Genomic DNA, 26527 nt, shown 5'->3' with positions numbered 1-26527 from the left:
GAGGTAGGGTACAGGAAGGGGAAGCCCCCTTGGTTTCTGTCTCACAGCAGGGACCTAGCAGGGAAACCCCACAAGTCCCCAAAGGAAAGTGGCAACTTGGGGAAGACCAAGAAACCCCCATGTTCTCCCTAAAGATGGGAAATCCAGGGTGTGGCAAGGGCAGGGTCATGCAGGAAGGGAGCCTCAGGGTTGGTGGCTCAACACCACTGTGGTCTCGGTAGACCAGAAACGTGAGGATCATTGTGGGTCCTGGCTAAGACTTGATCCTGATCTCACACAACCGCAGAATGGCCACAGGCTGAGCCTCGATGTGAAGCCTTGACTACACGTCTATCTCAGCCTAAGCATGAGTCCTCGCTACGTCATAGCCTGAGCCAGATCTTTGGTGATGGCCGGGACATCCAATGTTGACCGGTCTTGCTCCAACACTAGACAGAGCCAGAACTTGGCTCCAGACTCTGTATGTAGCTCCAACCCAAGCGTGGGCTATGGATATACTAAGTTCTAATCCTCTAAATGACTCTGGCTAAAGACTGAGCCATTAGACTTGGATGAAGCTGATTCTGTCTCAGACGCAGCCTCATCCGTTCCAGAACCTAGGTATAGATCATCTTTGTGCCAGCCCTGAGGATGGCAGGCAAAGCCCCTGCTTACCACACCCAAAGACACATCCAGCCACCATGGAGCTCTGACTTCCCGTACAACCCCAGTTGTCTGGTAAACCAAGAGAGCAAAGATGACTCAAAGCCCCAGTGGGCAAGCCCCTTACCTGGCCGTCCATCTTGCTCAGGAAAGCGGATGGACGATGGTCTTGATTGATGCTAGAGGACAGGTCAAGGTCTCAGAGCCCTACCAATGGGTAGACCTGGACAGCTTGTCCAGCAGTGAGGGACCTGACTGAAGGAAAGCTAGACCTAAGAGCAAAGCTTGGATCGACTGAAACCCCAGCTTCCCACCACCCCCAAACCCCCTCCCCCTGGGAAGGGAAATTACATTTCCCCATTTTAGCAAGGGTGGAGAAGAGGGAAGACTGAGTGAAGACAAAGCCGAAAGTACAAGCAGGATAGAAAGTGAAACCGAGTGCAGCCCCCAGTATAAGACCCCCCTACCCAGGAGATGGCTGCATTCTCAGGCTGGGCCCTGACATGGGCCAGGAGGCAGGAGGCCTTGGCTGGCGTGAGTCAGAGGCTGAGCCTGGGTGGAGGGGTGGAAGGCTTGGGGGAGACTGGGCTGAGGACGGGAGAGTGTGACAGGTGGGATGGGGTTAAGGGCTGAAGGATGGCATTTTGGCCATGGAACTCTGGGTCTGACTGGTGAATGGGCTGGGAGAATGACAGCTCTACTGAATGGAGGGCTTTTCTTTTCTTTGATTTGTGCTGATACTGGGGCTTGAACGCAGTGTGTGGGAGCTGTCCCTTAGCTCGTTCACTCAAGCTTTGCTGATCAGATCTCAGCTTCCTGAGCAGCTAGCATTACAGGTGTGAGCCACTTGTGTGAGCCCGGATATGGAGGGCTTTCATATATTGAGAAGCCAAGAGTATTGACTGACTTGGAAGGATTCGTCTATACTTGGAGGCTGAAGAAAGCAGGGTTGAGCACTATGGGTACAGGAGAAGATGTCAGGGCCAGGTAGGGCTGAGGCTGTAGGGTGAAGACTGAGCCTAAGAGCCCAGGACTGGTCAGAGAGGATAGGGATGGCCTGGGGGTTCCAGAGCCCCCAGAAACGGGAAGGGAGGAAGGCCAGTTGGCACAGCTCAATCTAAATGAGCACTACCTACCAGATGCTTGGAATACCCACACTGCTCCCCACCCAGGGTAGGGAGAAGTCTCTTCTGCTTTAAATCTTGGGGATGCCAGACTGCCCGATTGGCCCCAAGTCATTTAGGAAGATCTTAGCCATTGTCTACTTCCACTGCAAGTCCCTGGAGGGCCTGGGCAGCTCCCGAAGCTCTTCCTTAGCCTTTGCTGAGGATTCAGCAAATGGAGGAGTAGAGCTTAGGCTTCCAGATTGTGGATGGACATGCCAGGAACCCAGAGAGGAGTGACAGCAAGGCTATATTTGGGGTCAGTTTTGGTTTAGGTTTCGAGGGGAATTGTGTAATGCTTGTAATTGTTAGATTTCCTTGCTCCCGGGGAGAAACCACCATTGGCCTCTTCCCAGAGCCCCCATGACAAGGCCCTGCTTCCCCCTTTCCAGGAAAACATGGGACTTGAGGCATTTTGGTCGTCATTCTGCTACTTTACATCTGGGGACCTGAGACACAGAATGAAAAAGTGACTTGCTCAAGGGGAGGCCAGAATGATAAACAACCCTAGTCTCCTGTTCCCGGCAATTCTCCTTTTTTGTACCCTGTCCTTCCCCATATTCAATCTGTATATCTGCACCGGGCAGGCTCCTGTTCAAAGTCTCTCATGTGCCAGGACCAGCCTGCCCCGACTCCCTGGAAAAGAACCAGCTGGGGCTAGCAGGGGAAGATGTTTAAAGAGCCCCAGGTACTTGGCTGAGCCTGAGGAATCCTTAGCAGGACAGCAAGTCCCTGGATCTGCCTGACAGGTAGTTGCCTTTCTTGAATTCCCTGGGACAAGCCTGGGGGCTTTGTGTGGACTGACTTGTCCACTGGTCCTTATACTTTCCTTCTTTTGAAAATTGTAGGCTGTGCCAGGTGCCCTTGGCTCATACCTGTGATCCTCGCTATTTAGGAGGAGGAGATCGAAGGATCTCCGTTCAAAGTCAGCATGGGCAGCAAAGTCTGTGAGACTCTTGTCTTTGATTAGCCATCAAAAGGCCAGAGGCAGAGCTGGAGCTCAAAGTGGGAGAACTCTAGCCTTGAGTGAATTCAAGCCCTGCATTCAAGACCTAAATAGTGGGAAAGAAAGAGAGGGAGAGAGGGAAGAAAATCTGAGACTACTAGCAACCATGTTGCCATGTGTGGTCATGCCTATTATGCACTGAAAAAGCCAGCTGACCAGCCAGGAGTCTGGCCTAGTGGCAGAGTGCATGCCTAGCATGCACAAAGACCCGGGTTCAATTCCTTGGTACCACATACATGGAAAGAAAAAAGCTGCAAGTGGTATTGTAGCTCAAGTGGTAGAGCTCTAGCCTTGAGAAAGCCCAAAGACAGTGCTCAGAGCCTGAGCCCAAGCCCACGACTGGCAAAAATAAATAAACAAATAAATAAGAGCAGCCAATTGACCAAGGGATTAGAGAAGGTGGGGGTGAGGGTGGCCAAGATCCAGCCAACAGCTTACTTACACTTTGTGAAAATGCCTTGTCTAAGGGGATATTTTAAAAATGGTTCTAGAAATAAGTGACTACACTAAGTCACTTATGCTGCTGGGTTGTGGCTCAGTTGGTAGATACTCTGCCTACCAAATGCAAAGCCTTGAATTCAAATCCTAACACTGCAAAAGGAAGGAAGGAAGGAGAAAATGAAAGGAGGCAGGGAGAGAGGAGAGAGGAGAGAGGGAAGGAAGGATGGAAGGGAAAGAGGAAGGTAGGAGCAGGAGGGAGGAAGGAGGGTGGGAAAATAAAAGGAAAGGAGAGAAGGAGGGAAAAGGAAGGAAAGAGGGAGAGAGAGAGGAAAGGAGGTGGAAGGAAGGAAGGGGAAAACTAAAGTGATTTGCCAGCATTTGATCTTAGTTCAGGCTCAGGAAAGGCTGGTTTCCTTCTTTCTCAAATAATTCTTCTTCTTCTTCTTCTTCTTCTTCTTCTTCTTCTTCTTCTTCTTCTTCTTCTTCTTCTTCTCCTCCTCCTCCTCCTCCTCCTCCTCCTCCTCCTCCTCCTTCTTCTCATCCTCCTCCTCCTTCTCCTTCTCCTCCTCATCCTCCTTCTCCTCCTCATCCTCCTTCTCCTCCTTCATTTGCCAGTCTTGGGCTTGAACTCAGCCTGGGCACTGTCCCTGCTTTTTTTGCTCAAGGTAGTGCTCTACCACTTGAGCCTCTTCCACATTTTTCTGTTTAGTTGATAGTGAGGAATTGAACCTTTGGCTTCATGCATTCTAGGCAAGCACTCTACCACTAAGCCACATTCCTAGCCCTTCTATGGAATTCTTCTCAAACCTTCCAGGACTCAGCCTGTTGCTGCTCTCCCTGCTTCTGGTACAAGCTGGCGTCTGGGGATTTCCAAGACCCCCCCAGAGCCTGAAAGAATTGCATAGGGAATTCACCATCAGCCTGCATCTCGCCAGAAAGCTGCTCTCTGAAGTTCGGGGCCAAGCCCACCGCTTTGTGAGTCTAACACAGCTGGTTCTGGGGATGGGGTAATCCCTCAAGTTCTACCAGTTTCCACTAACAGACCTTATTACTCAGGCTGAATCTCACCTGCCAGGAGTGAACCTGGATCTGCTGCCTCTGGGGGAACAGTTCCCCAATGTTTCCCTGACCTTCCAGGCCTGGCGCCACCTCTCTGTGAGTTGAGGGGTTGAGGGGGGCAGCCTGGGGGGGGGGGGAGTTGCGGGGTATTGTAATAACGCTGGGACTGACAATAAGACACGGATTGTGTGGGAGATGGATTGAGGGAGGGAATCTGGAGGAGATAAAATGTTGAATGCATCAGGGAGGTCAGGAAAGGTTTGAGTGTGGCATAGACATGGAAGAAGTAGGGTGGGAATGGAAGGAGTTTGGGAAGAGTGGCTAATGTGGAGATGGGCTGGTGATTATATGGAAGTGGGAACAACTAGACATGAGGGGATGTGATAAAAGTCAAGTCGGAAGCCATGGCTGGTGGCTCACACTTGTAATCCCAGCTACTCAGGAAGCTGAGATCTCAGAATCAGGGTTCAAAGCCAGACGGGACAGGAAAAGTTCATGGGATTCATTGTGTTCTGTCATAACCCTTGGCAACCTGGATCAAAATAATAATGGACACCCGACGGTGGAATTGAGGTTTGGGGAGCCAGGGGCCTGACCTTTTCCACCAGCTTCAGGTAGAAACGCACCCTGGGTCCATTTTACGAGACATTTACTGAGTAGGGTACAGAGATGTGTAGAGAGTAAGGTCACAATGTCCTTGAAGTCACAAGTGCCACTCAAGTGATACATAACTATGTTATCTTAAGAAGCAGGTGTAAGCAGTCATTGGTTTACAGTTTGCATACGTGTTTGTCCATCCCCAAATTCCCAGAAGGTTTGGTGTGGAATTAGCCTACACCCAGGATAGAAATCTGAATTCCCATCAAGCCAGGACTGCTTGATCATTTGATTCTGAGAGCATTCTGAAAGTTCCAGGAGGAAGCATTCCATCCCTCAATCCTTTTGGGTCTCCTAGCTCAGCTTTTAGGGGCTCTCACAATTTTTTTTTTAATTTTCTGGTCCTGGGGCTCAAACTTTGGGCCTGAATGCTGTCCCTGAGCTCCTTTTGCTCAAGTAAGCACTCTACCACTTGAGGCACAGCACCACTTGTGGCTTTTTTGAGTAGTTAATTGGAGATAAGTGTCTCATGGACTTTTCCTGCCCAGGCTGGCTTGGTTGGAATGGCAATCCTCAGGTCTCAGCCTCCTGAATATCTAAGATAATAGGCTTGAGCCACCAGGGCCAGGCACCCTGAGAGTCTTATGTCCAATTAACCAGTAAAAGGCTAGCAGTGGAGTTGTGGCTCATGTGGTAAGGTGCTACCTTTGAATGAAAAACAAGGACGCAAGGCCCTGAGTTCAGGACACAGGATGCACATCAAATTTTTTAAAAAGAAGAAGAAAGAACTAGGAGAATAGAATGGAGGTTGGAAGTTGACCTGGAAATAAGGCCAGATGCAGATGGGGTTAGGCCCTGTGGCTTTGTGCTGAGTCATCTTTTCTCCTTCACAGGATCCAGAGCGCCTCTGCTTCCTCTCCATGAGCCTTCAGCCCTTCCATGCACTGCTGGGAAAGCTGGGGGGCCAGGAGGGCTGGACCAGCTTGGAGAGGAGGCAGCTGTGGGCCACAAGACTGGATCTCCGGGATCTACAGAGGCATCTCCATTTTCAGGTTGAGTGAAATCGACTCCAAGATTCACACACAAGGGAATGGGAAGGTGGCTCTGTGGTAGAGTGGTTGACTAGCATGCAAGAAAGTCCTGGGTGATGCCTCAGTACCACATACTTAGAAAAGGCTGAAAGTGGCACTGGGGCTCAAATGGTAGAGTGCTATCTTTGAGCAAAAAGTAGCTCAGGCACAGTATTTAGTCCCTGAGTTCAAGCCTCAGGACTGGCAAAAAAAAAAAAAATTAAAAATAAATAACCAAAGAAAAAAAGGAAAAGGTGTTGAGAAGAGTGACTCATAGGTGTGTAAACCTAGCTACTCAGGAAGTTGAGATCTGAGGATCCAGTTTCAAGGTTAACTCAGGCAACAAAAAGTTCTAGAGACACATATAAAACAATGCATACGGTGTATGCTTCAGCTCCGTGGGAAGGGCAAATAGGATCATTAGCGTGGGCATAAATGGAGACCCTGTTTGAAAAGGAACTAAGACAAAAAGAGCTGGGCCCTGATGGCTCACACCTGTAATCTTAGCTACTCAGGAGGCTGAGATCTGAGGACCACAGTTCAAAGGTAGTCCTGGCTGGAAACTTCAGAAAGTTCCTGAGACTCTTATCTCCAATTAATTGCAGAAAATGCTAGAAGAAGTGGTAGAGTACTAGCTTTGAGCAAAAGGAGCTTAGGGACAGCACCCAGGCCCAGGGCTCAAAGCTCAGCAATGGCATGAGAGAGAGAGAGAGAGAGAGAGAGAGAGAGAGAGAGAGAGAGAGAGAGAGAGAGAGATTTGCTAGAGTACTTGTCTAGCAAGCTTAAAGCTGAGTTCAAAATTCCAGGACTGGCCCTCCCCCTAAAAAGAATCCCCCTCCCTCAGGAGGTTGGGTCATCTGGGGAAAAGACTTTAGACCCCCTGAGTGTGTGAAGGTGAATACACACTTAGGCTTTGCTCCCTGAGCTTCTGCCTGCTCTTAGGGGCTGGTCTCTTGCACGACCAGGGTGTCTCTGTCATCATCAGCAGGCCAGCAGCTTGCTGTTTCCTTTCTTTCCTGATTCTCTGACTTCTAAGTGCTGCAAACAGCAAGAGGAATTTTATCTTTAGGGCTGGGAATGTGACTCAGTGGTGGAGTGCTTGTCTAGCATGCATGAAGCCCTGGGTTTGATTCCTCAGTACCACATAAACAGAAAAAGCCAATAGTGGCATTTGGGTCAAGTGGTAGAGTGCTAGCCTTGAGCAAAAGAAGTTCAGGGACTGTACCCAGGCCTTGAATTCAAGCTCCAGGACAGGCAAAAAAAATTTTTTTTAAAGGAAGAAATTTTACCTTTAATAAAAGGTTAAGGGGCCGGGAGTTTGGCCTAGTGGTAGAGTGCTTGCCTAGCATGCATGAAGACCCGGGTTCGATTCCTCGGTACCACATGCATAGAAAAAAAGCTGGAAGTGGTGCTGAGGCTCAAGCCTTGAGAAAGTCCAAGGACAGGGCTCAGGCCCTGAGCTCAAGCCCAGGACTGCCATAATAATAATAATAATAATAATAATAATAATAATAATAATAAAAGGTTAGAATCTGGTGATAGGGCTGGGGGTTTGGCCTAGTAGTAGAGTGCTTGCCTAGCATGCACAGAGACCCTGGTTCGATGCCTCAGTACCACATAGATAGAAAAAAAAGCCAGAAGTGATGCTGTGTCTCAAGTGGTAGAACTCTAGCCTAGAGAAAGCCCAAGGACAGTGCTCAGGCCTTGAGCACAAGCCCAGGACTGGCCCCCCCCCCCAAAAATCGAGATAATCCTTAATGGCAGAGAAACTTCCTATATCCTATCTTCCTGTACCCCAGCCTCCAGGACAGTCCTGGGGAAAACCCCCAGATTTGCATGGGTCTCTCTTCCTTTTTCTCTTTTCTTTTCGTGTGTGTGTGTGTGTGTGTGTGTGTGTGTGTGTGTGTGAATATGTGTGTGTGTGTGTGTGTGTGTGTGTGTGTGTGTGTGTATGTATATATGCAGGTACTGAGGCTCAAACTCCAGGGCCCTGTGGCTCTCACAAGGTTTTTACTCTGCTCAAGGTTGGTGCTCTACCACTTAATTCACAACCCTGTTTTTGGCTTTTTTTGGTGGTTAATTGGAGATAAGAATTATGGATTTGTCTAACTGAGCTGGCTTTGAACTATGATCCATAGATCTCAGCCTCCTGAATAGCTGAGATTACAGCACCTTGCATTTTCTTGAGGAGGGGGAGACTGTGTACAGACAGCTCATGTTTCTAATCCCTGCTACTCCAGAGTCTAAGATAGGAGGATTTGGGTTCATGTTAGCTCAGGCAGGAAAGTCTTTAAGACTCTGGATCTCCAGTTAACCACCAAAAATCTGAAAGCAGAGGTGTGGTTCAAGTGGTAGAGTGCTAGTTTCCCATGAAGAAAAAAAAACCCTCAGGATATTATCCAGGCCATGAGTTCAAGTCTCAGGAATGGTACATGCACACCATACACACAAACACATACACACAAATACAACATGAAAAGTTTGAAGCCAAGATAGCTGGGGAAACCAGAGCTTTAGAATTGCTGATGTCATGGCACTGAGCAGTTTTTGGTTGTTTTTTGTTGTTGTTGTTTTGGTCATGGGGCTTGAACTCAGGGCCTGAGCACTGTCCCTGAACTCTTTTGCTCAAGGCTAGTGCTCTACCACTTTGAGCCCCAGTATCACTTCCAGTTTTCTGGTGGTTCATTGGAGATAAGAGTCTCAAGGACTTTCCTGCCCAGGCTGGCTTTGAACCACAATCCTCAGATCTCAGCTTCCTGAGTAGCTAGGATGACAGGTGAGAGCCACCAGTGCCTGGCACTGAGAAGATTTATTCACGTTCTCCCAGGGACCTGTGTACGAGCTGAGCATCTTTCCTCACAGGTGCTGGCTGCAGGATTTAGTCTCCCCCAAGAGGAAAAGGAGGAAGCAGAGGAAGAGGTGGAGAAGGGGCTGCCCCTGGGGGCTCTGGACAGCCCTGTCCACGTGGCACCACAAGTATCCTGGCCCCAGCTACTCTATACCTACCAGCTACTACGCTCCTTGGAGCTTGCCCTATCTCGGGCTGTTCGAGACTTGCTACTGCTCTCCAAGGTGGGGCACGCAGGCCTGGCTTGGGGCTCCCCAAACCTTGTTCCTGGACCTGATGGTGTGATCTTTTAATCCCTGTCCTTCAGGACTGGAGTTTGTGAACAGGATGATCTCTAGCATACATAGCTCCGGCCAAGTGGGCTCTACCACCCTCTCAGTCCCCACCCAGTAATTTAAAGCCCCTTCAGTTCTTGCCATGTTATTTATTTCTTAGATATTTATTTATTGTGGAAGAAGAGGATAGTTTATTTATTGTTTCATCTTTAGGCAGGGCTGCCATACTGGGTCCTTAAATTAAAAAAATGAACAAACCCTCTGTGTTTCAGCTTCTTTACACAGGTGGGTACCTGACACCCTTGAGACACAATGGCCCAAGATAGAGTTGGCTTCCCAGGCCCCTTCTTGGTTCATACATTTATTGGGGATTCTTGAACCACAACTTCCCACCCCCAAACCCAGCATACTCAGCTGGCAGTTACCAGTCACCAGGACAGTTTGGAGGCTGAGCTACCATTTTGGAAAAACGCAAAGCAGCTGGTCTGCTACCCTACCCATGATTCTTTGATTCCAACTGGTGGCCCCAGGCCCTTTGAACTTCTTTTTCTCCAGTGGTATTATCTACACAGCTTGTGGAGTTGGCCATAGTCGAATGTGGGGGCCAGAAAGAGAGACAGTGGAACATTAGTGTTCAATGTCCAGTCTTCCTGCTGTCTCCAGACCACTGAGATAGGTTGGAAAGGTGTTGTTGCAACAGGTGGGCCTGTCACTAGGTGAAGGTTTGTGGAGTTTCCCTCTAAATGTAGGGACTCTCTCCACTTAGGATCCTTCAGTCCCATTGGGGCAATTAGCCGAGGCGGGGGAGGGGAATGCGTTGAAAAGTGAGGTTCCTTATGTTCAAGATCTTCCATAGACGCTTGGGTTTTGTCGCTTCCATGAATGACACACTAAGAAACTGAGGCAGAGGAGGTCAGGGGTGAGCAGAGCCCAGCAGAACCTTTGGAGTCTCCCGGGTACCTAGCTCACTGGGGTTTCGGGCGAGCCAGTCGGGCTTGTAGTTCCTGCATCATGCCAGGATGAGCCATGCCAAATCTAGAGGTGGAAGAGAGATGGGTGACAATTGGTCCCTCCAGATCCCCCAGTCCCAGTGCAATAGCCCTGTGCTTACCCGTGTCCCATGGGCCTTCTCCTGGTTGGCACTGGGGTCCCTTCAGGTTTGGGGGGACTTGGCTCTGGGGCTTCCTCCGGAAGTGGAAGAGGTCTGTGTTCAGGATCTGATGGTTTCTCCTGGGGCTGGGGGCTGGAAATGGCTTCCTGCTGCTCAGAGACCAGGGACCGCCGGAAAGAGGGCCTGGAGCGTCGCTGTGATGAGCTTCTTGAGAGAAGCACACGACTCCGTGGGACAGAGACATCCAAGAGAGACCCAGGGAGCAGAGCCTGCGGAATGGGGGTGTGGGTGGGGGGACAACACAAGTGCATTGTGGGACTGGGGTTGGCTTTCGTTTCTTCTTGGTGCTTCTTGGAACAAGTCTACAGCCTTACCTCACTCCAGCTGTTGCCAGGATCGCCACTGGTACTTTCCGGAGCCTCTGTGGTCTCTGAGGACACAGACATGGCCTCTGCAGAGACCTGGGGTGGTGGCTGCCCCTGCTGCTTCTGGGTATCCTCTAGGGCTTCTGGCTCAGACGCCTGGACCTCCAGTGTCACAGGATCCTCCGCATCCAGCAGCTTTTGTGCTTCTCCTTCAGAGTGGTGGTCCCCACACTGTTCCTTGCTGCCTTCTCTTCGCTCTGTCACTTGACGTCCCCTAGCCTCTTCCAGAAGCCCCTCAGCCTGTGTCATGGCTTCAGTTCCCTCTGCTCTGGCTGCCTGGGCACCAGATCGAGTGCCATCCATCTCACCAGTCCCTTCGGCCACGGCTGATCCTCCCACTTCGTCCTGTTCTCTTTCTTCGGACTCATCAACCTCTGCTTGGCTACTCTGGCCAGTCGGCTGTTGTGCTGAGCCCACTGTGCCAATCTCCTGCCCATCTTGATTCTCTCCCTCTGTGACTTTCTCCTGCCCTTCGGACTCTGGGCCTTTCTCAAATGCCTCCTCCAAAAACACACCAGCCTCCTTTTCTGGTCCTTCTCCAGCTTCATCCTCAACAAGCTCGGCACCCCAAGAACCGGTCCCCAGGTGCTGGCTATCTTGAAGACTCAGAACTGCTTCCTCCAGCCTGCGGCCTCCACAGTCTGCCTCCCCTGGCACTGTGACCTCCGCCTCACCAGCCTTGATCTTTCTAGCCTCTAACTCTGCCAGAGACTGGCCTGGCTCTGCCTGAGGCCATTGGCTTTCTTCTAGTACCTGGTTTTCTGTGTCAGAGACCTGGCTTTCCTCTACTTCATGTGTCTGGATCTCTGGCAATTCAGATAATGGCTTTCCCTCTACCTTTTCCTCCAGTGATTGGCTTGCAGCCGCCTCCTCCTCCTCCTCCTCCTCCTCCTCTACCTCCTTTTCTTCCTGGCCATTTCTGCTCTCTGTGTCTTTCCTCCTCTCATTTTCCCAGGTTCCTGCTTCAGATTGTTCAGGATCTGCAGGCCCCAGCCTCCTTTCTGCCCACTCTTCACTGGGGAGTAGGTCTCTCCCAAGCTCGGCTGCACCCCTCTGTGCTTCCTCAGGTTGCCCAGCGGGAGTCTGGGTGCCTCCCATTGGCTCAGGCTCCTGGTTGTCAGTGACCTTCACGTCTAAAGCTTTTGGGCTCCTGTGAGCCTCCTCATCCCTCTCCTCTATGGACTCTTCCTCAGTCATGGCATCTGAGATCACCTCTACTTCTGCCTTATCCTCAGCTTCATCATCCAGGGCCAGTTTAGCTTCTGGGGCCTGATAATGCCCCTCAACCCTCTGAGTTTCTTCTACCTGTACCACCTCCTCCAGACTGGCCTCCTCAAGCCTGATTGCTAAATCCAGGCTCCTCTCAGTCTCTTTTCCACATGGAAAAGAGCCATCCCTTGCCTCCTCTGGCTTCTTTCTTTCTGTTGTCTGCCCATCAGCTGCTTTTTCTGTTTCTTCAGGTCCTAGGGCCTGGGTCTGTTTGAGGAGAAGCCTTCTTTCAACATCTCCCCTCTCATCTACGTCCTCCTCCTGATCTCTCCTGGGGGCCTCCTCTAGGACCCAGACTCTTCCAGTAGCTTCTGCAGTCCTGGTTCCAGAGAGGAGCCCATATTCTGTTGCCTTGTCTTCTGAGAAGTCAGTTTCCTCCCTGCCTGAGGCTAGCCCAACCTCCTCTTTCCCTGAGGCTAGCCAGTCTTCAGATTCAATCCCAGGGCCCTGTGTACTCTCTAATACCCTTGAGCTCTCCCCACCCCACCCCACCTTCACCTCCACTTCTCCCCCGGTAGTCTCTTCCACTCTGAGCCCTTTGGTTTCTGTAGCTGCTTCCTCATCTACCTGCTCTGTCTCCCTGATGCTGGCTGCTGCCTTTGGCTCATCAGTATCCACAGTCCTCTCAGGCTTCCCTTGCCTGGTCAACTGTGACTCCACCCCTCTGGCCATCCCTTGCTCTGTCACCTGGCCATCTTCCTCCTCCTCCTCCTCCTCCTGCTGTTCCCAGGCGCTCAGTGTCTCCACTCTGTCCACTTCCTGCTCACTGGCTTCCTTGCTGTTCTCCAGGGCTCCGCTGCTCCCGTCTTGCTGAGTCGTAGGCTCTGCCTCAGCCTCCTTCTGGGTCTCCAAAGGGTCATTTGGTTGCTGGCCCTTGACTGTCTCCCAGGTTCCAGAGTCCTGCCTCTCTGCGTGACAGCCATGGGAGGTGCCTGCTCCCCACCCCCAGGTCTGTTCAGCTGAGCTTCCCACCTGGCATTTACCTACCCTTCCAGACCCTCCCTGTCCTCCAATCCCCTCACATTGCCTACCTCTAAGGTCCTCCACTACCTCTCTGGCTTCCTCCTCTAGAGCTTTCTCTGGTTTTCCTGTAGCCCCCTCTTCCAGTTGTTGGGCAGCCTGTGCCTCTCTCTTTACAGTGGGGACCTCGTCTCCTATGAGGTAGGACACAAAGGTGCCAAGTGAGTCCTGGAAGACAAATGAGAGGAGGGTCTCCTCAGGGGCCCTGGACTAGAAGAGTCCAGGGTAAGGGAGAAGGGTTCTGGAATGGGAAAGGAGAGAGGGAGACCAGGATATACAGAAAGAATAAGAAAGAGTTGAGCTTCGAAGAAATTATGGAGGTGAGGGATTGAAATCCAGAAAAGACTGAGTGAGAAAGCTGTCTGGTCCTAAGAAAGGGACCTGAAGCCTGAGGACAAGCTCTAGGGAAGAGGAAAGGGAAGGCAGCAAGGAATGGGGGTGGGGAGGGAGTCTCTGGCATCTCTTTGCCACTCTCACCAGTGCCCCCCTCAAGGCCTGATGCAGCCCAGGTAGGTGCTGTCGGAGGAAGTCCATCCTGTCGTCTCTAACAGTCCAGAAAGCTGACACTGACCGTCCCCACCCACTAAACTCTTTCTGGCCAAGACCCAGACACTTCCTCTTCCCCTGTCTCTCCCTGACGCATTGCCACCCCTGGCCCTAAGCACCTCCCACCTTGCTCAAGGCAAACCTCTACTGCAGCCTGGGAGATAGGTATGCATGATTCTGGGGACTGTGGGTCACAGTTGGATCTAAGGGCAGAGGACAAAGCCACAGAGCAAAACCTGGAAGCAGAAAACCTCAGCATTGGTGGGGAAAGGGAGAAGGACATGTGGTAATTGCAGCCCAAGTGACTCAGGTCTTATATTCACACCTCCACCATTTCCGTGTCCTTTGAGCCACAGCCACGTGGTGAGAGGAAGCTGGGGTTTCTAGTTCCTGTTTTGCCTGGGGACTTGGGAGTAGAAGTGAGGAGGGGGGCTGATGAGAGTTCTGACTTCCTACTTGGACATCATCAATGCTTCCTTTGGAGAAAGAAGAGACTGGATTGGTAGCTCCACTGCCCATCCCCTCATTTATGGTTACCCTTGAAAAAGAGAACGTAATTAAAGTGTATTGTGGTTATTTTTTGTCTGTTTTTCACCCACAGCAAATGCCTTGAAGGCACAGGCCGTGTATGAAGGCTGCAGAATTTCACCTTGATAGCTACTCTAGGAATAACACTGTAAGGGGCATGTTTCAAATAGCAGTCTGCAAGCCTGGTAGTGGGCAAGATCTGGTAGTGGGCACAGGCTGCTGGAAGCTGTAGCAGTTTAACAGAAGGACTCAATGAAGAGGACTCTAGATGATTCTTTCTTACCTACAGAAAGGTAAGCAAATGGATCTTTACTGGAACTATGTGAAGTGATCTGACCTTTCTCTCCAGACTAAATTGGAGTCTATATTCAGAATTGTTTGGTCTAAATACCCTTTTGGGAGTGTTCCTTCAGCAACTTGCTCAGTGGCTTTTACTGCTCTAGTGTTTACTTTTTTATTTTATTTTAGTCCTAGAGCTTTAATCCAGGGTCTAGATACTGTCCTTGTGTTTCTTTGTGCTCAAGGCCAGTGCTCTACCCCTTGAACCACAGGCCACTTCTGACCTTTTCTGAGTAGTTTACTGAAGATCAGTGTTTCATTTTCCAGCCCAGGCTGGCTTTGAACTGGGATCCTCAGATCTCAGCCTTCTGAATAGCTAGGATTACAGGTGTGAGTCACCAGTGTCGGGCCACTCACTCTGTGTGTGTGTGTGTGTGTGTGTGTGTGTGTGTGTGGTCTCATCTGTTAAACCAAGAACTGGATTATTTTTTTTGCAACCGTTTTTGGTTTCAGGATAACTTGGAAAAGGGGTTTTAAGGCAAGCCTCTACCACTGGTTTATAATCACCCGTCTTTCTTCTTAGGTTTCAAAAACAGCCTGTCAGAGCAGCCCATGAGACTAAGAATGACCTGCGGCTGTTCATCTTCAATGCTGGTAAGAATCAGTTAGGGCTTGGGAAAGAAGGGTGGAGTGGGTGGTGGATATGTAGGATGGGAGGGAAGAAGGAAGGAAGGAGGGAAGGAAGGGTCGCCATATTTGTTTCTGGCAAGTAAGCGCGGCAGAGGGCCTGAAGCCGCTCGCGCCATGACTAGTGCTGGCACGAGTCTGCCTTCCGGCCCGGACACAGGGAATCACGGCTCTATTTGCTGCCCGCCTCGGTGGCAGGGCTTCGGGGTCTTCCCGACGGCTCACGTTCTCACCGCCCGCAGCTCCGGAGGCCAAACGCGGAGGTCGAGGACCCGGAAGTGGGGAACCGGCCCTCTGACCACGTGACGGGGGAAGCCGCGGTGACGTCACGCGGCCACACCCCCTGCCTCGCGCTGGAAGGTGCGGAACGCGGGGCAGCTCTTAAAGGTACAGGCCCGCTCTGCGGGGCGGGGGGGGGGGGGGCGAGGGGAGGAGGGGGGAGGAAGCTCTGTTTTCGAAGTAGGGGTGGGGGAGGGCGCGAGAAGGAGTTCCACACTCGGCCGATGGATCGCGGGGCGCGAGTGCGGTCGACCGCCGGAGTGGAGACGGACAATGGGGCGTTGGGCCTTCGTCCCTGTCGCCGCAGCTCCCCGTGCGCCCCGCGGGAGCCGGCGCTGGACCCCGCGGGGGATCGGAACTGAATGTCATGGGGGGCTCTGCGGGCTCGCGGCGCCGCCTTTCGGATTCCGACAGTGAGTGTGCGGGCTGGTTCTCCCCTGTGTTCCGCGATCCCCGGGGCGGGGGGGGGGGGGGAGGACACCCGTGGGGGTGGGGGTGGGGGGGACACCGTGGGGGGTGGGGTGGGGAGGACACCGTGGAGGGTGGGGGTGGGGAGGACACCCGTGGGGGTGGGGCGGGGTGGGGGGGACACCGTGGGGGGTGGGGGTGGGGAGGACACCGTGGGGGTGGGGGTGGGGAGGACACCCGTGGGGGTGGGGCGGGGTGGGGGGGACACCGTGGGGGGTGGGGGTGGGGAGGACACCGTGGGGGTGGGGGTGGGGGGACACCGTGGGGGGTGGGGGTGGGGGGACACCGTGGGGGTGGGGGGGCCCTGCGCCCCTGAGAGTCGGGGGGCGCCCCTCGCGTCTCTCCCTCGCAGGCGAGGAGGAAACCACCTCGGAGCCGCAGGCCCCTCTGTTGGGGAGGCAGGGCGCCCATTGGAAGAATGCGGTGGGATTCTGGTGAGTTCTGCCAAAAAATAGACAAGTGCCACAGCCCCTGCGGAGCAGAGGACAGAGCTGAGGAAGGAGCCAGTCCACAGGTTTACTCCTCTAACGGGCTGGCCTAGATCCCCCCCCCCCGGTTTTATGTATGTGCTTGCTTACCACCTCCTCCTACACCACCTATAGGATTGTTTATGTTGTGTGTGTGTGTGTGTGTGTGTGTGTGTGCGCGCGCGCGCGCGCGCGCCCGCACTGGGGCTTGAACTCAGGGCCTTGAACTCAGGGCCTTGAACTCACACTTGGCCTTTCTGTTCAATGCTGGAGCTCTACCGCTTGCCTCATGCCTGCTGCATTTCCAGCTTTTTTTGGTGGCTAATTGGAGATGAGAGTCTCATGGACTTTCCTGACCAATTAGCTTCAAACCATGCTCCTCAGATCTCCTCCTCCTGAATAGTTAGTATTATAGGTGTGAGTCGGGTGCCTGACTTAACACCTCTTTCCTTTTTTCTCCTTTGGTAGCTGTTACTTGGGCTTGAATTCTGGTTCTCATGCTCTGGCTTGGCTTTTTTTTTTTTTTTCTACTCAAGGCTGGCACTGTACCACTGGAGCCACAGCTCCAGCACTTTATGTATCTCTGTTTTATACATAGGTAGACATGAGGCCACGGAAGCAGGAAGCAATAGACTTGAAATGTGAACCAAATCCTTTAAATTTCAAGCCCTTGGAATGTTTTTATTGCATCTCATGCATCAAAGGCTGTGAAATAGTCCAGGAACTGAGTTGTAGTGGGAGATCAGAGGACAAAGTGGTTATAGAAAAAGGTCTTGGAGCTTGGCTATGAACCCTGGTCTGATTCCAAACCTGTCAGATTTCTAAGCCTGACGGTGAAAGAAGACTGACTCTGGCAGACATTGATGGCTTATGCCTGTAATCTTAGCTACTCAGGAGACTGAGGTCTGAGAATAAAGGAAATGTTTGCAGAAAAGTCCAGGAGACTCTTGATCTCCAAATAACCAAGGGGGGGGGGGGAACTAGTAGTGGTGTGGTTCGAGTGGTCAAATTCTTGCTTTAAGCAAAAAAAAAAAAAAAAAAAAAAGAAGCGGTAAGAGTAAGAGGCCTTGAGTTCAAGTCCTGGCAGTGGCATCAAAAAGAAAACAAATAAACAAACAAAAAACAAAAGTGAGCTGATTGAAGGGACAGGTAATCACCAGAAGGACTGCAGCTGGATGGGAGTCTGACAGGAAATGATCTGTACGGCTTCTTTGTAGGTTTCTGGGCCTTTGTAACAACTTCTCCTACGTGGTGATGCTCAGTGCTGCTCATGACATACTTAGCCATGAGAAGGAGGCTGGGAATCATAGCCATGTAAGTGAGTCTCTCTACCACGGATAGTCCCATAGCAAGCTGAGGGGCTTGTCCTGGGACAGGGGGCCCATGAAAGTCTCTGTTGGTAAGGCAGGATGACAGACTGATGTTCCTAGTCTCTTAGACCCTCAGGACAGCAATGGGGGATGGTCTTGCAAAGCTCAATAATATCAGACCAGCAATCTTAAAAGCAGCTGGGTCAGACTGAGGTCTAGGACAGGATTTGGGGCCTATTGACTACATTTAAGACCGGGTGATTCTTTGATTATAAAGCATCCTATATACTGTAGGGTGTTTAGCAGCATCCTCCTCTGTCCACAAGATTCCAGTAGCACCTCAGGATCAACAAAAGTGCCACCAAGAGCCTGGTACCAGTGACTCATGTCTGTAATTCTAGGTACTCAAGAGGCTGAGATCTGAAGATTGAATTTCGAAGTCACCCAGAGTAGGAACATCTGTGAGACTCTAATTTCCAATTAACCACCAAAAAAGCTGGAAGTAGAGTTATTACTCAAGTGGTAGAGCACCAGTCTTGAGTGAAAAAGCTCAGGGGCAGCACCTAATCCCTGAGTTCAAGCCCCAATATTCACACACACACACACACACACACACACACACACACACTAGAGCAGAGTGGGCCTTGGGATCTGTCTATCCTCCTGCCATCTAGAGGAAAGACTCTCTTTTTCTATCAGGTGGATCCAGGCCCGATACCCATCTTCCACAATGGCTCGTCTCGGTTTGATTGCAACTCTGTCTCCACAGCTGTGAGTACCTATGTGCCCGTATCTCCTCAACCCAGCTCCTTCTACCCTTCAGTGCCTCACTGAGACTGTGACTGAGATTGGGCATAGTCTCCAGGTCTTTCTGCAAGCAGCATGTATTAACTTCCATAATGCGCATGGCAGTCCTGGGAGCCAGATGCTGGAAGCATCTCTGTTTTTCCCAGATGAGGAATTCAAAATCCAGTGCATACAGATGCCCCTGACACACAGCCAGGGGACTTCAGAGCTAGGACTTGAGCCCAGCTCTGACTCTAGAGCTTGAATTTGCTATAGATCTTGCTGGTTGCCTCCTGCCTTTTCCTCTTCATGAGGTTTAGTCCCTGGAAGGCCTGCTTATCACTCTGTTCTCCTGTCCTAGGCGGTACTCCTGGCAGACATCCTTCCCACCCTCCTCATCAAATTTTTGGCTCCTCTGGGCCTTCACCTGCTGCCTTACAGGTCTGGAGCTCGGTGGTGGGAAAAAGGGTAGACAGACAAGAAAGTGGGGGAGACAGGAAGGCACAGGAGGCTGGAAAGCCCAGAATGGGACTGACTTTCCCTTCTTCTCTGACTTTCAGCCCTCGGGTCCTTGTCAGTGGGATTTGTTCTGCCGGCAGCTTTGTCCTGGTGGCCTTTTCTCATTCCGTGTGGATCAGCCTGTGTGGTAAATGTTCATTTCATGTCAGAGGGGGATCTAGAGGAATCAGCAGAGCATGGTCTCTGTGTGTGTGTGTGTATGTGCAGTTTCTTCAGCTTCCTCTAGGAAAAGGATTATTTTTGTTAGGGCTCCCTTGAGTGTGGAAGATTTGGTGGGAGGAAGTTGAGTGGATTGGAGGGTGGAGATTGAGTCGGGCAGATTCTGCAGGCCTCCACCAGGGGGCCCAGAAGGAGGAGTCCTTGGAGGGGATCATCCTTGCACAAGGACACATAGAGAGGATGGGGTAGGCTCTACTTCAGTTTAAGCCTAACCTTGCCAAAGGATCTTCTTTTTTGGGGGGGTAGGGGGGATTGTTGTTGCCAGTACTGAGGTTTGAACTCAGATCCTTGGCACTGTCCCTGGATCTGAGTTGAGCTTTGTTACTCAAAGCTGGCACTCTTGGGGCCGGGAGTGTTGCTTAGTGGTAGAGTGCTTGCCTAGTAGGCACAAAGCCCTGGGTTCAGTTCCTTGGTACCACATATACAGAAAAAACCAGAAGTGGTGCTGTGGCTCAAGTGGTAGAGCACTAGCCTTGAGAAATCCCAAAGACAGTGCCCAGTCCCTGAGTTCAAGCCCTAGGACTGGCAAAAATAAGTAAATTAATTAATTAAAAAAAAAAGCTAGCACTCTCATTATTTGAGCCATACCACTATTTCTGGCTTTTTGCTGCTTAGAGATGAGTCTGGTGGACTTCTTTCCCTGGGCTGGTTTTGAACTAGAATCCTCAGATCTAGGATTATAGATGTGAGCCACACTTCGTGTTTTGTCTTCCCAGGTGTAGTGTTAGCCAGCATCTCCTCAGGCCTGGGGGAGGTCACCTTCCTCTCTCTTACTGCCTTCTACTCCAGGTAAGCTACATGGGCAGGGAGGGAGGGAAGGGGTGACCACTGCTGGTCGAACCTGAGTGCTGTATGTTCTCCTCCAGGGCTGTGATCTCCTGGTGGTCCTCTGGCACTGGGGGTGCAGGCTTGCTGGGGGCACTGTCCTATCTGGGCCTCACCCAGGCTGGCCTTTCTCCTCAACACACCCTGCTTTCTATGTTGGGGATCCCTATTTTGCTGCTGGCCAGGTGAGTAGCTCTCCACCAAAAGGAAGAAGGGGGAGGAGAATAAACAGCATGAGCCCATCTTTAGATCCCTTTAGCCTTTCTGTGGAGGGAGCTGGCTTCTAGGCTCCGACAGCCTAAGGTTTGAGTCCCAGAGCTTCCATTTGTAGCTGTGTGGCATCGGATAAATTACTTCATCTCTCTGGCTTTCGATTTTCCTGAGTCTTAGGTAATGGTGGTTCACCATGCATTCCTATGAGGTGACAAGTGTGACATGCCCAGTACAGGGAGGTTTCTTAGAAGGTTTGAAGTGGGACTAGGGTCGATTTTCTGTCTTCTGAGGGTTTTGTTGTTGGCAGTGTGATGGTTTCAACTCAAGGCCTCTTCCTTGCTAGGCAGGCATTCTATCACTTGAGCCACACCCCAGCCCATTTTGCATTAGTTCTTTTTAAGGTAGAGGCTTAGGTTTTTGCCGTAGGCTGGCCTCAGAACATGGTCTGAGCTAAACTGTAATAACAACCATGAACCATCATACTGGTCCCAGGCTTGTTGATTGAGTTAGGATCTTGCTAACTTTCTGTCTGGCCTGATCTCAAAATGTAATCCTCCTGATCTTTGCCTCCCATCACACCCAGCTTCTCTGTGTTTTCATATGCATTCAAACACTATGACTAGTTAGTCATTTAAACCTGTGGCTTCACATATTAGGACGAGGGCAACAGAGAAATGGAATGAGGTGCTGTGTGCCAATGGCTCAGTTCTATAATCCTAGCTACATAGGGAGCTAAGATCTGGATGATTAGAGACTTATATCTCTAATGAATTAGCAAAAAACAGAGAGGGAGGTATGGCTCAAGTGGTGGAGCACCAGCTATAAGTGTAAAAAGCTGAGCAAGAACATGAGGCCCAAAGTAATAGCATACACAAAGAAAGAAAAAAACAAAGAAAGAAAGAATGGAGCTGGCCGCGGTGGCTCACCCTTGTAATCCTAGCTACTCAGGAGGCTAAGAGCTGAGGATCACGGTTCAAAGCCAGCCCAGGCACTAAAGTCTGTGAAATGCTTATCTCCAATTAACCACCAGGAAACCAGAAGTGATGCTGTGGGTCAAGGAGTAGGGCAATAGCCTTGAGCTGAAGAGCCCAGGGACAGCACCCAGGCCAAATTCAAGCCCTATGACCACCCCCCCCCCCCCCCCCCCCGCTCAAAAAAAAAAGATTATATGGACCAGGAGTGTGGCCTAGTAGTAATGTGCTTACCTAGCATGCATGAAGCCCCATGTTCCATTCCTCAGTATACAGTGAAGCTAGAACTGGTGCTGTGACTAAAGTGGTAGAATACCAGCCTTGAGAAATCCCAAGGACAGTGCCCAGATCCTGAGATCAAGTCCCAAGACGGGCAAAAAAAAAAAAAAAAGGAAAGAGAGAATAAAAAAATAATTATGCGCCCAGGAATAATATGGAAATCACATGAAAGCAGAGCATAAGTGACTTAAAATGAGGGGCAGTGGCCTAGCACAAAGTGAATGAGCCGTGAAAGGCTGGTGTAGAAGCACTATATAAATTTGAGGTTAGTCTGGGCTATATGATGAGTCCCAGTCTCAGAAACAAACAAAGAACCCCAAAGCCCTAAACTACGTAGTAAGTGATTACTAGAACAATCACTAGCCTACCAAGAGAAGGAAACAAAAGTGACCTGTTCACAGTAGTCAATCAAGGGTCCGATTAAGAACAAGGAGAGGAAGTTTAGCTCAACAGAAGGAAGCAGAGACTTGGGAACGTAGCTTGGTGATAGAGTGCTTGCCTAGCATGCATGAAGCCCTGGGTTCGATTCCTCAGTACCACATAAACAGGAAAAAGCCAGTAGTGCTATGGTTCAAGTGGTAGAGTTTTATCCTTGAGAGTATAAGAAGCTTCAGCTCCAGGCCCTTAGTTTAAGCACCAGGACAGACAGACAGACAGATAAATAGACAGACAGACACACACACACACACACAGAAGCAAGCAAGCGCTTGGTGTTGGCTCCTACCTGTGATTCTAGCTACTCAGGAGGCTGAGATCTGAGGATCATGGTTTCAAAGCGAGCAAGAAAGTTCATGAGACTCCTATCTCCAGTTAACCACTAGAAAACTGGAAGTAGAACTGGGGCTCATTGTGGGAATAGCACTAGCCTTGAGCAGAAAAGCTCAGCAATAACTCCCAGGACCTGAGTTCAAGCCTTATGACTGACCAAAACATAAAGGAAGAATCAGAGGTCCACAAGTAGGTCCTTTCCCACAGGTACATAGATGTGTGGGGTTCCTGAGGAGAATGGCCTCCAGGAGCTCTGGCAGCCCTTCCAGACCCAGAGGGATTCATTGACTATGTCCACTCTGTCTCCCCCTCTCCCCCCAGCTATTTCTTATTGCTCACGGCTCCTGAGCAGGATCCTAGAGGGGAAGAAGAGGCAGACATCGCAGCTCAGCAGCCCCTCATAGGTGTGGAGGCCCCAGCATGTAAAACAAGTAGGTGCTGTGGGCCCACTGAGGGTTCTTTTCTCTCATTTGATGTTAGCCTTTCTCTCCCTATTTAGACAAATCTAGGGATGGGGTAGATGTCCTGTCCACTGTGAAAGCATATGCATGGAGTAGAGACTCTGATATGCCTAGGCACAACAGTGGTACCCAAGATGAAAACAAAACAAAACCAAAACAGGCTCCTGAACAAGGCAGTGAGTCAGGTATAAACTACCTTCACCTTTTTCAGCTACTGGGGCTTGAACTCAGGGCCTGGGTGTGCTGTCCATTGCCTTTTTTAAAAACTCAAGGCTCGGGCTGGGAGTTTGGCCTGGTGGTAGAGTGCTTGTCTAGATGCATGAAGGTTTGGCCTGGTGGTAGAGTGCTTGTCTAGATGCATGAAGACCTGGATTGGATTCCTTGATACCACATACATAGAGCTGGAAGTGGTGCTGTAGCTCAAGTGGTAGAGCCCTAGCCTTGAAAAAATCCAAGGACAGTACTCTGGCCCAGCATTCAAGCCCCAGGACTAGAAAAATAACAACAACAACAATAACAAAATCCAGGCCAGGAGTTTGGCCTAGTGGTAGAGTGCTTGCCAAGCATGCTTGATTCCTTGTAGCACATACCTAGAAAAGCCAGAAATGGTGCTGTGGCTCAAGTGGTAGAGTGCTAGCCTTGAGAAAGCTCAGTGCTCAGGTTCTGAGTTCAAGCCCTGGACCAGTAAATAAAATAAAATAAATAAAATAATTATAATAAAAAAATTCAAAAACCTAAAACACCTCAAGGCTGGCACTCTGACCACCTGAGCCATAGCTCCACATCTGGCTTTTTGGCTAGTTGGTTAAAAATGAAAGAGGCAAGGATTTTCCTGCCTGACCTGGCTTCTAATCAAGATACTCAGATGTCAGCTTCCTGAGTAACTGGGATTTTAGGTGTGTGCCACCATCACTCAGCTCCCACCTTCACTTACTGATGAAACCATCAGTTCTGTGGATGGGATATGAGCAGCTTCCAAGCAGAGGGGAACACCTGTGCCTAGGGCCTGCGGTGGGAAAGTTTAGATGTCTTAGAAACAAAAAGACAATGAGAAATCAGTGGTGGTCCTTACTACTCAGGAGGTTAGGAGCAGTGCATCATGTTTCAAAGCCAGGCTTTGAAGGTTCAAAGGTCAGGCTGATGCCTGAGATCTGAGAATTGTGGTTCAAAGGTAGCGCAGGAAGGAAAGACCATGAAACTCTTCCTTCCAATTAACTACCAAAAAGTTGGAAGTAGAGCTGTGGTAAAATGCTAGGCTTGCGCAAAAAACAAAACAACAACAACAAAAAGCTTAAGGACAACACCTAGGCCTGGAGTTCAAGCCGGTGAGGCTGGGTGCCATGGAGTAATGGGCACTGCTAAGCAGCACAAAAACTCTGAAAAGCTTTCTTCTGGTAAGCTTTTTATTTTTGTTTTGGTAGAGCTGGGGATTGAACTCCGGGGCCTTGTACCTGCAAGACAAAACGCTCTACTACTGCTCATTCTCTGCCCACATTTTAAATTGCATTGAGTGTATTCATTGTCATGGCTGATTATTTCTTTTTTTATTTTTATTTATTTTATTTTATTTATTTATTTTTTTTTGCCAGTCCTGGGCTTGAGCTCAGGGCCTGAGCACTGTCCTTGGACTTTCTCAAGGCTAGTACTCTACCACTTGAGCCTCAGCACCACTTCCGGCTTTTTGCTATGTATGTGGTACCAAGGAATCGAACCCGGGTCTTCATGCACGCTAGACAAGCACTTTAACCACTAGGCCAAACTCCCGGTCCCCGGCTGATTATTTCTTGCATGTGGGGGTCCTGGCTCAGTCACCAACTCCATTCCTTTTTCTCTCCCCGCCCCTCCCCCCCCCACCTTGTAGATTTTGGCTGGAACATCTCTCTCCAAGAAAGGTGGACAGTGTTCAAGGTTTGGATGGCGCTGTGGGCGGTGCTGTGTGGGTGGTGCCTGCGTCAGGCTTTCCACTTACTCCTTCCCTGCTCTCCCAGGGACTGCTCTCCTACATCATCCCTTTGGTGCTGGTCTATTTTGCTGAGTACTTCATCAACCAGGGACTTGTGAGTGAGGATTGCTGGGAGGGGTGGAAAGAGTTATCGGGCCGGAGACTCACATGTCCCCAATCTGTGTCCCTGTCTGTTCTTTGCTGCAGTTTGAGCTCCTGTTTTTCCAGAACACATCCTTGAGTCACCCTCAGCAGTACCGCTGGTGAGAGAGCACTGGGGCTGTGAGCACCCTTTGATGCTGGGCACCTGGGTGATAAAAGTAGGTGCCTGTCTGGAGCCACCTCTGCCTAGTCCCTGCCCCTCCCCCAGGTACCAGATGCTGTACCAGGCTGGCGTCTTTGCCTCCCGTTCTTCTCTCCGCTGCTGTCACATCCGTTTGACCTGGATCCTGGCCTTGCTGCAGGTACGGGGTCCTTAACCCCCCCACTCCTCACTCCTTTGCATTGTAGGGTGTCCTTTGCATTGTAGGGTGCTTAGCAGCATGTCTGGCCTCTCCCCACTAGACACCAGTGGCATATCCCCAGTTGTGACAACCTAGTAGACCTCCAGATGTTTCCAAACGTTTCCCAGGCCACTAGTCTGAGTCTGTCATAATGGGAGGGGATGCTCCTAGAGAGAAGGAAATGAATGGGAGGCCCTCTGATCCACACTGAGGGCCCTTCTAAGTAAGGGGAGGTAGGAGTGGATTCCAGGCCTACACATGATGGGATGAGCCAAGGTGTATGTGTTGGGGGTTGGGGGGCTCCATGGGGATGGCAGCTGTGAATGGGGTATAAGAAGACCTCTTATAGGCTCGGTAGGTCCCACTGAAGGGGGCAGGGGACCTTCTCCAGGCCTGCCAGCTCCTTTGTCAGTGTCTCCTAGGCCAGTGGGTAAGACTTCAGCTTGTCTTTCTGGTCCCTATAATCTCCTCTCCCTGTCCCCACAGTGCCTCAATCTGGCCTTCCTGCTGGCAGATATATTTCTGAGGTTCCTGCCCAGTATCTACATCGTCTTCCTGATTGTTGTGTATGAGGGGTTTCTGGGGGGCGCAGCCTACGTGAACACCTTCCACAACATTGCTGTAGAGGTAAGCGCACGCGCTGGCCCAAGGTTAGGGGTAGCCTATTTGGGGGTGACCAGGGAAGAGATCTCCTCATTCCTTCTCCTTGCTTTCCCTTCTCAGACGAGTGACAAGCACCGGGAATTTGCCATGGCCGCCGCCTGTATCTCTGACACCTTGGGCATCTCCCTATCAGGGGCCCTGGCCTTGCCTGTGCATAATTTCCTCTGCCGTCTTCCATGACACTCAAGCTGCTGGCACAAGACACAGTGACCTGTGGACAGATTGGAATATCATCATCAAATCCAGGCCTACCCTAGAACTCTGGGCCTTCCCTGCAGACTAGGAGTGGGTCAGGGAATACCTTCTTGGGTCCTTTGAATAAATGACTATTTTATCAGCTAATTTCTTGTGTACTTTTTCTCTGGGGGAAAAAAAATTACTAGGAATGTTGTATAAGCCCGCATGCATGTGTAGACATGTACCTATATAGACATACATGTATTTATGAGTATAAAGAAAGCAGTTCAGGGCCCGGATCATTGCCTAGTGGTAGAGTGCTTGCTTAGCATGCATGAACCTTCAGGTTCAATTCCTGGATACCACATACACAGAAAAAGCCAGAAGTGGGGCTGTGGCTCAAGTGGTACAGGGCTAGCCATGAGAAAGCCTAAGGACAGTGCTCAGACCCTGAGTTCAAGCCCCAGGCCTGGCAAAAAAAAAAAAAGTTCAGCAGATGTCCAGTCCTTTTTTTTTTTTTTGGTCAGTTGTGGGGCTTGAACTCTGGGCTGGAGCACTGTCCCTGTGTTCTTCAGCTCAAGGCTATTGCTCTATCCCTTGAGCCACAGCACCACTCTGGGTTTTTTTCCTGGTGGTTGATTGGAAATAAGAGTCTCACTGACTTTAGTGCCCTGGCTAGCTTTCAACCACGATCCTCAGATCTCAGCCTAA

General features: G+C 50.6%; 3 protein-coding genes and 1 long non-coding RNA gene across 4 annotated transcripts; 3 read left to right on the top strand and 1 right to left on the bottom strand.

Moving 5' to 3' along the window:
* The first annotated feature begins 1145 nt into the window (after positions 1 to 1145).
* On the top strand, positions 1146 to 9119 carry Il27 (interleukin 27). The gene is made up of 5 exons (XM_090357713.1): positions 1146 to 1176; positions 4067 to 4227; positions 4309 to 4407; positions 5802 to 5960; positions 8841 to 9119. The coding sequence occupies exons 1-5, from the start codon at positions 1146 to 1148 to the stop codon at positions 9117 to 9119; spliced, it is 729 nt and encodes a 242-aa protein (XP_090213839.1).
* Positions 9120 to 9236: 117 nt separating this feature from the next.
* Positions 9237 to 13497, bottom strand: Apobr (apolipoprotein B receptor). The gene is made up of 4 exons (XM_090357919.1): positions 13404 to 13497; positions 10587 to 13094; positions 10213 to 10481; positions 9237 to 10136 (listed from the first exon to the last, which is right to left on the bottom strand). Exons 1-4 carry the CDS (start codon positions 13458 to 13460, stop codon positions 10067 to 10069), a joined length of 2904 nt encoding a protein of 967 aa, XP_090214045.1. The 5' UTR covers positions 13461 to 13497; the 3' UTR covers positions 9237 to 10066.
* Positions 13498 to 14118: 621 nt separating this feature from the next.
* Positions 14119 to 15347, top strand: LOC150046170 (uncharacterized). Its single transcript, XR_016539599.1, has 3 exons — positions 14119 to 14293; positions 14863 to 14933; positions 15209 to 15347. It is a non-coding gene; the product is annotated as an uncharacterized LOC150046170 (long non-coding RNA).
* An 88-nt stretch (positions 15348 to 15435) lies between these two features.
* Positions 15436 to 25981, top strand: Cln3 (CLN3 lysosomal/endosomal transmembrane protein, battenin). The gene is made up of 15 exons (XM_090357922.1): positions 15436 to 15658; positions 16066 to 16147; positions 17398 to 17494; positions 18190 to 18261; positions 18638 to 18717; positions 18837 to 18922; positions 19731 to 19803; positions 19881 to 20024; positions 22392 to 22501; positions 24393 to 24439; positions 24520 to 24588; positions 24681 to 24736; positions 24844 to 24937; positions 25463 to 25603; positions 25700 to 25981. The coding sequence occupies exons 1-15, from the start codon at positions 15613 to 15615 to the stop codon at positions 25817 to 25819; spliced, it is 1317 nt and encodes a 438-aa protein (XP_090214048.1). The 5' UTR covers positions 15436 to 15612; the 3' UTR covers positions 25820 to 25981.
* Positions 25982 to 26527: the final 546 nt, after the last annotated feature.

Source organism: Megascapheus bottae, chromosome 25, assembly GCF_031878675.1.
Source record: "Megascapheus bottae isolate mThoBot1 chromosome 25, mThoBot2.hap1, whole genome shotgun sequence".
NCBI lineage: Eukaryota > Metazoa > Chordata > Mammalia > Rodentia > Geomyidae > Megascapheus > Megascapheus bottae.
This window is presented reverse-complemented; position numbering and strand designations above follow the sequence as displayed.

Coding starts and splice junctions, on each gene's coding strand:
- Cln3 (XM_090357922.1), top strand. CDS start 15,613: ATGGGGGGCTCTGCGGGCTCGCGGCGCCGCCTTTCGGATTCCGACA. Junction 16,148..17,397: donor AAGAATGCGGTGGGATTCTG/GTGAGTTCTGCC, acceptor GCTTCTTTGTAG/GTTTCTGGGCCTTTGTAACA. Junction 24,440..24,519: donor AAAGGTGGACAGTGTTCAAG/GTTTGGATGGCG, acceptor CTGCTCTCCCAG/GGACTGCTCTCCTACATCAT.
- Apobr (XM_090357919.1), bottom strand. CDS start 13,460: ATGGACTTCCTCCGACAGCACCTACCTGGGCTGCATCAGGCCTTGAGG. Junction 13,095..13,403: donor AGGCCTTGAGGGGGGCACTG/GTGAGAGTGGCA, acceptor TTTGTCTTCCAG/GACTCACTTGGCACCTTTGT. Junction 10,137..10,212: donor AGAAGGCCCATGGGACACGG/GTAAGCACAGGG, acceptor TTCCACCTCTAG/ATTTGGCATGGCTCATCCTG.
- Il27 (XM_090357713.1), top strand. CDS start 1,146: ATGGGCCAGGAGGCAGGAGGCCTTGGCTGGC. Junction 4,228..4,308: donor GGGGCCAAGCCCACCGCTTT/GTGAGTCTAACA, acceptor CTTATTACTCAG/GCTGAATCTCACCTGCCAGG. Junction 5,961..8,840: donor AGAGGCATCTCCATTTTCAG/GTTGAGTGAAAT, acceptor CTTTCCTCACAG/GTGCTGGCTGCAGGATTTAG.